Genomic DNA, 11,195 nt, shown 5'->3' with positions numbered 1-11,195 from the left:
GGCTACACTTACATTGATGTTTGTGATTATTCTTATTATCATTATTATTATTATTATTATTATTATTATTATTATTATTATTATTATTATTATGTTTAATATTATTATTATTTATTGGTTATTGGTTTGTTATTAGGCTATACACTTACATTGACGTTTTTGATGTGTCAAAAAACTGACAATATCTCATACATTTCTATGGGTTGACACTGACAGACACAGGTTGACTGAGCACAGTGCGTGAAAATATCGCAAAACCAGTCCATCAAGAAAGTCTAAAGTACCTGACAGAGCGCAGGTAGATGCAATCCACTAGCAGAGTTCATCAGCTGATGAAATTTGTACAAATTGCTTCAAAAGGTTTGGAGAACAACAACGCAGGCAAACGTCCCATATGGACAGCGCCTTCCTCTGCCTTAAAACAGCAGCAGCAGCAGCAACAAGCGTATTATTACATGACATTATGTATGTATGTAGCCTACGTATGTACATACGTACGTACGTATTGTTCTTTAACCCACTGATACCTGATGCAGCATTTGCATGTATATCCCTCATTCGTGTGTGTATCCCTTTAAGACCGAGAACCGCGTGACGCGGTTCGCGGTCTTAAAGGGATACACAAATGCTGCATCAGGTATCAATGGGTTAAACCAGCAAAGACGCTCACTGAAAAAGCTGAAAAAGAAAAACAACGTAACTTGGGAGAGAAACAGTTTATTTAGCAAAGTGCGTTACATCTCTACTGCATTGAGGGCCTTTTCTAAGGGGCGTGGCCAAACTGGGTATGCTGCAGGGGATGAGGTCACTAAGGGGCGTGGCCAAACTGGGTATGCTGCAGGGGGTGAGGTCGCTAAGGGGCGTGGCCAAACTGGGTATGCTGCAGGGGGTGAGGTGGCTTTAGAGCACCCCGCTCTCACCTCATTGCGTACAAATACCATGGCTTTACACTTTCAAAATACGTGCATTTAATACGCAAAAGTCACATTTGACGTGCAGTGGAGCGACAACCGGCTCCCCTGGGGGGCAAAGCCCTGGTGGCAACAGCCACTCAACAATAACCCAACTTGGTTGGGTTTAGGCATCTGGGTTAAGGTTAGGAAAGTAAAACAGCTTGGCTGGGCTTAGGGGTTAGGGGTTAGGGGTTAGGTCGGGGTAAAAAAAAAACGGTTCCATGTCGGGAACCAGATCTCTCGTGATGAGTACGATGAAAGTCGAGGATGGTATATGCTGGTCTGCCCATCCCACCCGGCAGTAGCCTATTTAAATAGGAGACTGGTTACGACCACCAGAGGTCGCCGTGACCTCTGGTGGTCGCAGCCAGCGTGTCCACTGCACGCAATTTGGACATTTGGCGTATTCACTGGCCGTTATCTGAAAGTGGTCAAACGTGTTATTGGTACAGATTGAAGAGATTGGGCTGGTTTAGAGACCATGGGATATTTGGGGACCGTGAAGCTTGTCCCATTCTTCACGAACACTGTCAATCCATGCATTGTAGTTAGACACCTTGGTGTAGATGCCCAGCTTGTCCTCCCTAGCGCAGCCTTCTCCCCAGGACACCAGGCCGACAAGGAACCAGGTGTCGCGGTACAACGTGACCATCGGCCCGCCGCTGTCCCCCTCACAGGCGTCCATCCGCCGGCCAAGGATGCCGGCGCAGAGGACGTTGTCGGAGATGTTGTGGCTCATCTGGCGGGCACAGACGCTGTGGGTGACCAGCGGCACCTTGATGACGTTGAGCGCTGATTTGACGTTGCCGCCTACGTCGTCTTTGCCCCAGCCGGTGACCACGGTGAGCGTGCCGTTGAGGTGCAGCACCCGTTCGGCCATCTGGCGCCTCGGCAGGCAGACCGGGACGATGAACTCGGAGAAGGGGGCGGGAGAGGCCAGGCGCAGCAGGGCGATGTCGTTGTCCACCGTTCTGCTGTTGTAGTCGGGGTGCTGGAAAACCTTGGCCACTGGCACCGTCACCTCAGTCCCTTCTATTTTATAGCGCTCGTAGTCACCTGCAGAGGGAGACAGGTCTCAGATACACACAACGTTCACACTTCAGACATCCAGTTCCAACGAAGAAGAGGGAGACAGGTCTCAGATACACACAACGTTCACACTTCAGACATCCACTTCCAACGAAGAAGAGGGAGACAGGTCTCAGATACACACAACGTTCACACTTCACACATCCACTTCCAACGAAGAAGAGGGAGACAGGTCTCAGATACACACAACGTTCACACTTCAGACATCCACTTCCAACGAAGAAGAGGGAGACAGGTCTCAGATACACACAACGTTCACACTTCACACATCCAGTTCCAACGAAGAAGGGATGACGTATGTATACAGAGTTTTGATAAGGGGGGGTGTCCCTAATAAAGTGGCTGGAGAGTGCCCGATGTCTACCAGATGCGACACAGAAGCAGAGCGGCTGGGGCACGGGAATCAGAATGGCTCTGGAATAGGGATGCAAATTTTAATACATTTCCTCAATCGATTAAATGATCATGTTGACGATCAATTAATCGATTAATTATAATCATGATATAAAATGATGTTTATAAAACAGATGTTTGAACCCAAACAGACAGAGCTGTTGGAAAGACAGATGTTTGAACCCAAACAGACAGAGCTGTTGGAAAGACAGATGTTTGAACCCAAACAGACAGAGCTGTTGGAAAGACAGAGGTTTTGGGCTGTAATTCTCCCATACTGGACTTGTTGCCTGCTTGCTTGGCTTTCTTCTTCCTCTGTATTGCTGGTGAAAGTTAAATTTCACTCTTGTGCTGTTAAATCATTTCAACAAAGACATTGAAAATAGCACATCCTATTAATACATTGTTGATTAATCGGTCAATACAGCCTATGTTTGATCAATCAAATTCTTAACGGCAATGAATCGATTGGCAGTGCCGATTCTCACGTGCGGTCGACTTCCGTGCCGGAGCCGTGCAGCACCTGGTGGACAGTTAAGCTCAGTGTTTATAGTGAGTCAGGCAGCTCACCCAGGCGAACTTTGAAGCGGAGGCTGTTGCTCAGGCAGTGGGCAGCGGTGAGGACCCAGCTCTCATCGATCAGGACGCCTCCGCAGTGAAACTGGCCTCTGGCGTTTAGCAGCAGCGCCTGAAGGCAGAGACATACGCAGAAGCTATTCAACAGAACTCTATCAAACTGTGGGCTGACACGACAGTCTGTACAACATTTGCCAACTAGTTTCCTCTGGTCGCAAATGTGTGTATTTGTACTAGCATACACAGACTCACTGTACGGTGGCCATGAAGTGCAAATCACAATGACAAATACTGAGGGAAAACACAACAAATAAAAAAGACAACACAAAAGCAAATAACAGAACACGACACATTGCACATCAAATTAACGAAAGGGAAAACGCAACAACAAATCAGAAATCACAACCGCAAAGCAGAAAATACAACATTTTCTTCTACCGGAAAAGTTTTATTTTTGCATATTATGTTCTTGTGTTTTCCTATTTTTCGTTGTGATTTGCACTTCATGGCGATTAGTTTCAAGATTGGTTATAAGCATAAACCATATGGAGGTACGCTAGCTACCATGACGTCACCCATTGGTTTTTGGACTCCCATTTTGAAGCCTGGAGGTTGGCATTTTCACTGTCGCCATCTTGGTTATTTGGAGCCAGAAGTTATGTGAATTTGGACAAGAAGAGCTGCAGCTCTGCCTGCTATTGGTCCATGAAAGAAAACATAATCTTTTCTATCATCTCTTTTACTCGAAAGGGGAACATCATTTACAAAATGAACATCATGCTGTATTGAAGAAGACTTGAAACTAGTGATTTAGACCATTTTGACCATGGGGCGGCTTTAGCTCAGGAGGTAGAGCGGGTTGGCCAATGACGCAAGGGTTGGCGGTTCGATCCCTGCTCCCTCCCAGCTGCTGTCGTTGTGTCCCTGGGCAAGACACTTAACCCTCCTTGCCTCGTATGAATGTAGACATGAATGGTATGATTGGTATGATTGGTATGAATGTAGACATGAATGGTATGATTGGTATGATTGGTATGAATGTAGACATGAATGATGGTGGTTCGGAGGGGCCGTTGAGCGCCAATGTGTGGCTGCCACGCTTCTGAACCACCGGTACGAATGGTGTGAACGAATAATCATCCTGTGTCAGCGCTTTGAGCCTTGGAAAGGCGCTATATAAATCCAATGATTATTATTATTATTATTATCAACTCATTAGCAAAGTGTTTACAGAGGTCATACTTCCTATAGAAGTAGGCTCATTTCCCCATTCCCTTCCATATAATCAGACTTCCTTTTGCAGCCAGTGGACTCGCCTCGCCCCCTGCAGGCCGTTAGAAAGAATGCAGGTTTAAGTGACTTCTGCATTGGTTTCACGAGCGGTGCTATGAGCTACCCCCTTGGTTATAAGGTGTGACATGGCTTATTGCAGCTTTAGACAAACACTTTGTATTGTCGGTGAACTCTGACCTGCCACGGACTCTCCCCCTTCTTGCCCACCTCTCCCCCCGCCATCCACGGCAGCAGACCAGTAACTGGCTCACTGTAGGACGAGCGAGCGATCAGCAGCTGGCCGCACGAGGAGCGACCTGCAGGGAAGAGAGAGGGGGGGGGGGGGGTGGAGTTATATTATTGATACTCATAATTGTTTTATCTTTTACTGCTTTCCTTTTAATTTTCATGCATTCTATTAGTTTGTTATTCCATTCTTTTGCTGTTCTTTTATCTGTAAAGCAGCTTTGTAAACTTTGTTTTGAAAAGTGCTATAAAAATAAAGATGATCATTATAATTATTATTATGCAATTATTGAATTGTTAAAATGACTAAATAAGTAAAAAAAATTCTGTTTATATTAAAAAGAATAATAGAATGATAAAAAAACATCACCTGCCCAGCAGCTGAGCCAGGCGCTGCAGACCTGTCAGTCAAAATGAGCGCCACCTCACCTGTGGGGACACACTTCCTGGCGTTGTTGTCCAATCGGTACCCGTCCACACAGCCGCAGGTCCGCCCCTGCCCGCCCTCACTCTCAGAACACTCGTGGTCACAGTCACCGTTGTTCACAGAGCAGTTGGTGGCACTGGTGACTGAGTCACACACCACACATGGCTCAGCATTCACACTTAGCTGTGCATTTACACTTAGCTCTGAACTGCAAATTTGGTGACGGGGATTGAGCAGAATGAGCTTAATTCTAAGTTAAACTAATCTTTGTAGTGGCTATTTGACTGTGTACAGAAGCCCCCTAAAATGCCAAGCAAATTAATAAATAAGTATAGTGGATTTGGTGTCTGTCTAATTTAAATACATTTTAATAAAATGAAGTGAAAAGGGGATTTGCAGAAAATTGGAAAAATCAATCTGGAAGTGCCATGTCATTGTTTCCGACGGCCCATGATTCCAAAACCCCAAGCTTGGTCTAACCCTAACCTCAGTGACCCCATATGCCTCAACCCAACCACCTCTGACCTCAGTGACCCCATATGCCTCAACCCAACCACCTCTAACCTCAGTGACCCCATGTGCCTCAACCCAACCACCTCTGGTATAACAGGCTGGTATAACGGACTCTAGTATAGTAGAAACCCCCAATTTTTTTTTTAAACACAAGTAGCAGCAGGTGACACATGAGCACGGTGAAATAAATGGCTCAGTTTGAACTTAAAGGAATACTACAGTTTAAAAGGTTATGATGGAGGGAGGGGGGGGGGGTTATATTACACTCACCATGGTTGCAGTATTTGCCCTCGTACCCGGGATTGCAGCGGCAGGCGTAGGCCTGGTACAGATCCACACAGGTTCCATGAACACACATGTTGGAGTGACACTGGTTCCCATCTGAAACAGTTACATCAACGTGATTGGCTGGGCTGTTACAGAAGTCCGGCTCTCTGCGTGCATTGGTGCAATGTTCAAAATGTAGTTTGTGGTTGGTCAATTCACATGTCTGTCACGCATTTTGCCACAGACGTAGACATCTATCTAGCTGGCTACTGTGAGACTGCTCAGAGCCAAGCTGTCTGCAGAAAAAAGCCTGCATGCTGATAAATACATTAAGATCAATCACATCAAGATGCTCCATGTATTCAACTGTCTTACTGGTTAGAGGATTTCTAACCACACGGGAAGTAATGTCATAATTATGTTTCTTTCTTAATTCTCATTATTCATTCTGGAAAGCATCATTATTCTGCTATTGTAATAAACATCATTTTCTTCATTCACTAGTCTCTCCTGATTGAGGCTGAACACAGACAGCAACTCAAACTGCATGAAACCATGAAGGACACACAATGTTTCATACGGACAAGCTGTTCTTACCTGTGTACACCGTCCAGAACTCCAGCTGCAAGTTAACAATCAAGAATTAGTGATGAAATCCATCCTGATGTGCTTCACTGCAGCTGTAGCTACTATCCACATTCCACAGTGAAGGAAACATCTCTGCATCATGCTACTAATGACAAGAAGAATCAGCATCCTGTTAGATCCATGATCGATCTGAACGTCTGTTCAGATGTGCGTTTACTGCAGGGGGTTAAATCCCTGATTGTGTCTGCCTGGGCTGGGCTAGCAGCTAAATGCTAACTATGCTGAATGGGGAGAGTGGGAGGATTTACCCCCTGACCACAGCCCCAGCACGCTAACCCAGCGTTTATGACGAGACATCAACTCAACCTATGCTTTTAATCTTGAATTCAGATCATGTCAGAGATGATAAAGAGGCTTTAGAGACTGCAGCCTTGGTGGATCAGATTACAGCTCAGATCAGATCAGATCAGATCAGATCAGATCAGATCAGATCAGTCTGCACTCACAGTTGGTGACGAAGGGGCTTATTTGCTTGTGTGCAGTGCTCTTTTTAGAGGCTTCTTTGTGCTACTACTTAAAAAAGTCTTAGTATAGTCAAAAGCTCTGTTCTTGTAATTTGAGTTAAAGTCATCAGTCAGGGAGAGAAATGCAAATTGATGGGAGGGGTGGAAGAGTAAAAAACAACATATATGATGGTTAATAATGTTTTTTTTTGGGTAGAATTTTTTATTTACATTAACATTAACTAATGTAGCATGAGTTCATTTCATAGGGACTTTAAATATAATAATAATAATAACAACAACAACAACAACAACAACAACAACAACAACAACAACAACAACAACAACAACAATAATGAAAACAAATCAAATGATGTCTCTTACAGTGGCTTCCCTGGTATGGAAGATCTCCCTGGCTTCTTCAAAGTCACACGTCTCCTCCACACACTCGCGCTCCATGTTGGCAGGTTTGAGCTCCTCCAGGAAGGAGTTGGCCCGCCGGGAGCGCAGCAGCATGTGGGCCCGTGGGGCGTCCGAGAACACTGAGGACAGAGAGAGAGAGAGAGAGAGAGAGGGACCACGTTTTAACATAAATATAATATTCTACTTTGACTAATGAAGTTGTAACGGAAGTTCAGTCAGGAAGACTAATCTGCACATTCATACTTCCATGTTCACGTCTCATTTCATCCTGCCTTCATATCTTGCACGCATGCTCAAAATAGCGCCTGAATAATCAGCTGTTTGCCAGCTGGTCTCATCCATCCAATGTCATAGTGACACACATCTTCACACACCTCCATTGTAAGCCTATCACATTGCTAGACCTCCATTGTAAGCCAATCACATGGCTGCTGTCCTTTTAAATGTCTCTTTCTATTCACTTCAGCCTGCTCAAATCCTGCAACAGCTGCTGTTATCGTGCCAGTCTTCACAGACCCATCAGAGTCACTAGTCTTCACAGACCCATCAGAGTCATCAGTCTTTAGAGAGTCATCAGAGTCATCAGTCTTCACAGACCCATCAGAGTCATCAGTCTTCACAGACCCATCAGAGTCATTAGTCTTCACAGACCCATCAGAGTCATCAGTCTTCACAGACCCATCAGAGTCATCAGTCTTTAGAGAGTCATCAGAGTCATCAGTCTTCACAGACCCATCAGAGTCATCAGTCTTCACAGACCCATCAGAGTCATCAGTCTTTAGAGAGTCATCAGAGTCATCAGTCTTCACAGACCCATCAGAGTCATCAGTCTTCAAAGACCCATCAGAGTCATCAGTCTTCACAGACCCATCAGAGTCATCAGTCTTCACAGACCCATCAGAGTCATCAGTCTTCACAGACCCATCAGAGTCATCAGTCTTTAGAGAGTCATCAGAGTCATCAGTCTTCACAGACCCATCAGAGTCATCAGTCTTCAAAGACCCATCAGAGTCATCAGTCTTCACAGACCCATCAGAGTCATCAGTCTTCACAGACCCATCAGAGTCATCAGTCTTTAGAGAGTCATCAGCACCATCAGCACCAGTATCTAGACTCCACAGGGCCGATGCCCCTCCATCTCAATATCTCCCTGTAGTGTCTAAGCGCCAAAGACTTTATTGAAAATATTTAATTCATGTACATTCTGTATTGCATCCTTCATTCTGTTGTAATACATATTATCTTATTCATATACTAGTCTTTCCTGATTGAAATATGGTCTGATATGGTCTTTCCACAAAAAAGTTGAATTATGCTGTTACAATCCTTAAAGGAACACGCCAACACTTTGGGAGATACGCCTAGTTGTCATCTTCCTGATAGTAAGACGTGAAGATAGATGTCTTTCTTTTCTCTGTGCGTGTAGTCGAAAAATAGCTATCGCTAGTTAGCTAAAAATGTGTTTTCAAAAGACATTTTTGAATGGGGGGGTCTTTCAACAGGTAAGTCTCATTGAGTCTGGGAGACGTGTACACAATTCAAACATATCAAAACAAAACAAAACAGTTTGATCAAAGCAGTCCAATTCAATTCAGCTCAGTTTACTGCAGTTCATTTGAAATGAGCAGTCTCTGTTTACCTGACATGCTCAGTACAGACGCTCAGTACAGTCTCTGTTTACCTGACATGCTCAGTACAGACGCTCAGTACAGTCTCTGTTTACCTGACGTGCTCAGTACAGACGCTCAGTACAGTCTCTGTTTACCTGACGTGCTCAGTACAGACGCTCAGTACAGTCTCTGTTTACCTGACATGCTCAGTACAGACGCACAGTCTCTGTTTACCTGACATGCTCAGTACAGACGCTCAGTACAGTCTCTTTTTACCTGAAATGCTCAGTACAGTCTCTGTTTACCTGACATGCTCAGTACAGACGCCGACCACAGAGCGATGCTCACGGACACACTGAGGAGGAGGAGCCTGCCCATGACATCAGTCAAACCTGCAGCCGATGGGAGTGGCAGAGACAAAGCTATTGGCCAATCGTCTGTTCTCCTCAATGTTTATGTTTACCACTGTTGGCATAAAGCAGAACCAGTGATCCAAGTAGTCAAGTAACTCATAATCCACATTTTAACGATTGGTAATATAGCTAATCAATCAATCTTAAGGGAGATGATGCAATGAAAAGTGACTTACCAGACAGTAACGCAGGTAAAAAGGTTATTTCCGCCTTCTGGAGGAAAGCTTGAGATCAGACAGAAAGACAATATCACAACAACGTCATATCAAATCTTTTTGTTATGGTCACATTTCATGTCTTGACCCAGCAGCATTCAGCTCTCTGTGAAGCTTCCCCAGAGTATTGATCTTGTCTGCTGGCAGCACACGGCAGGAAAGGGTCCCTGTTTGAACCGCTGCGACCTTTGACCCCACGAGCTAAGCATCAGGGGCGACCCGGACAGAAACATGGTGGCGGGGGTCCGCACCCTGAGACCGTCACGCCACAACGCCGAGACCCCAAAGAACGAACCATTTCAAGACGGACCAACGTTTTTCTACGTACCTGTGGAGGAGCGGGGCCAGCGACGGAGACGGTCAGACGCTCTGTTTAAAGTGAGTTAATGACTGACTAGCAGTGTTTACTGAGAGTCCACAGTCTGCACTCCACTGTCTGCCCCCACACACCCCCATATACACCTCCCTTTAACCCCCATATTCCCCCCCATACTCCAGTAACTAAACCCCAAACCGTTGGTGAAGCCTGACACCTAAAGGCCTAAACAGACTCGTCCATCCGCCTCGAATTGGAGCCATCTCGCCGTCTGCCGGCGCCAGCGAGCCCTACACGCTAGGACGTCACTACACCCTCCCTCCTGGAAAATGGCGGCGATTGAGTGCAAGGCAGTCTGAATGAAATTGAATGTAACGTTCCCAATTTTATGTATTAAATTCTAAAAAATGACCCTCAACATTTGGGAAGGCTTAAGCCACACAACTAGTTCGTTATAATCTAACGTCATGCTTCGAAGACGACTTTACGACGATGAGGACGGTAAGGACTGCTGACGTCACGCACGTATCGTCGCCGCTGAGTCACATTTTGGAGCAGCCCCCGTCAGCCGACGGCGCCCCCTCCCCGTATGACGGCGCTCCACCCGCCGTCATACGGGGAGGGCGGGGCGAGGCTCTGAGGGACGAGTCTGTTTAGGCCTTACGGGTGAACAGTAGGGTAGTGCACTGGCCTGCTCCTATTGGCTGGACTTTGTCCCAGGTCCCAATAGCAGATGACCAATGCAGTACCCACTTTTCACCTTTGGGTGTCAGGCTTCACCACAGACTTAAAAGGGGTTTAGTTAGTATTATAATGCCCACAGACACCTCCATTTTAACCGCCATACGCCGACACCACCACCCCTTTACCCCCCCCCCCCCCCATCCCCCTACACACACACACACATACACACACACATCTCCCCTTTAACTCCCATGGTGCCCACACACATTTTCTAAATGCAGGAGGACAGGGGGAGAACCCGCCCTACTCTGCCTCTGATTGGTTTGGGTTTAGGCATGAGGAGGTTGTGTTTAGGCACGAGGAGTGATGGTTGGTTAAGGACAGGTTACCGTAAAATATCTGGGTAAGCCAATCAGAGGTAGAGTAGGGCGGGCCCTGCCCGTGCCACCCTGCATTTTGGAAGTGTAGCATTTTATTAGCATCTTTATGTATCACTTGTGGCAGCAGAGGCTGCTGTTGCTGCTGCTAAGCAGAAAGTTACATGTTGGGACTTGAATGTAGAATTTTGGCAGGTCAAGTTGTTGATGAGAGTCATATCAAAGACAAAGGTCTTTGGATAGTTGATACATCTGACTTCCGATGCCACTTTTCACCATCAGATTCCAGCTTCTTTCTCGACCTGCTGATGCGATTTAGTTTCATGAACA

General features: G+C 45.9%; 1 protein-coding gene across 1 annotated transcript; it reads right to left on the bottom strand.

The window, feature by feature from the left end:
* Positions 1–1,425: 1,425 nt before the first annotated feature.
* proca (protein C (inactivator of coagulation factors Va and VIIIa), a) lies at positions 1,426–9,238 on the bottom strand (the record flags this gene model as incomplete). Its single annotated transcript, XM_083658947.1, has 8 exons — positions 1,426–2,009; positions 3,006–3,123; positions 4,482–4,600; positions 4,959–5,099; positions 5,740–5,850; positions 6,334–6,358; positions 7,212–7,369; positions 9,166–9,238. 8 exons carry the CDS (start codon positions 9,236–9,238, stop codon positions 1,426–1,428), a joined length of 1,329 nt encoding a protein of 442 aa, XP_083515073.1.
* Between the last annotated feature and the right edge of the window lie 1,957 nt (positions 9,239–11,195).

This window comes from Poromitra crassiceps, assembly GCF_964638095.1.
Source record: "Poromitra crassiceps genome assembly, chromosome: 23".
Classification (NCBI taxonomy): domain Eukaryota; kingdom Metazoa; phylum Chordata; class Actinopteri; order Beryciformes; family Melamphaidae; genus Poromitra; species Poromitra crassiceps.
The sequence above is the reverse complement of the archived record's forward strand: the minus strand, read 5'-3'. Positions and strand labels throughout refer to the sequence as shown.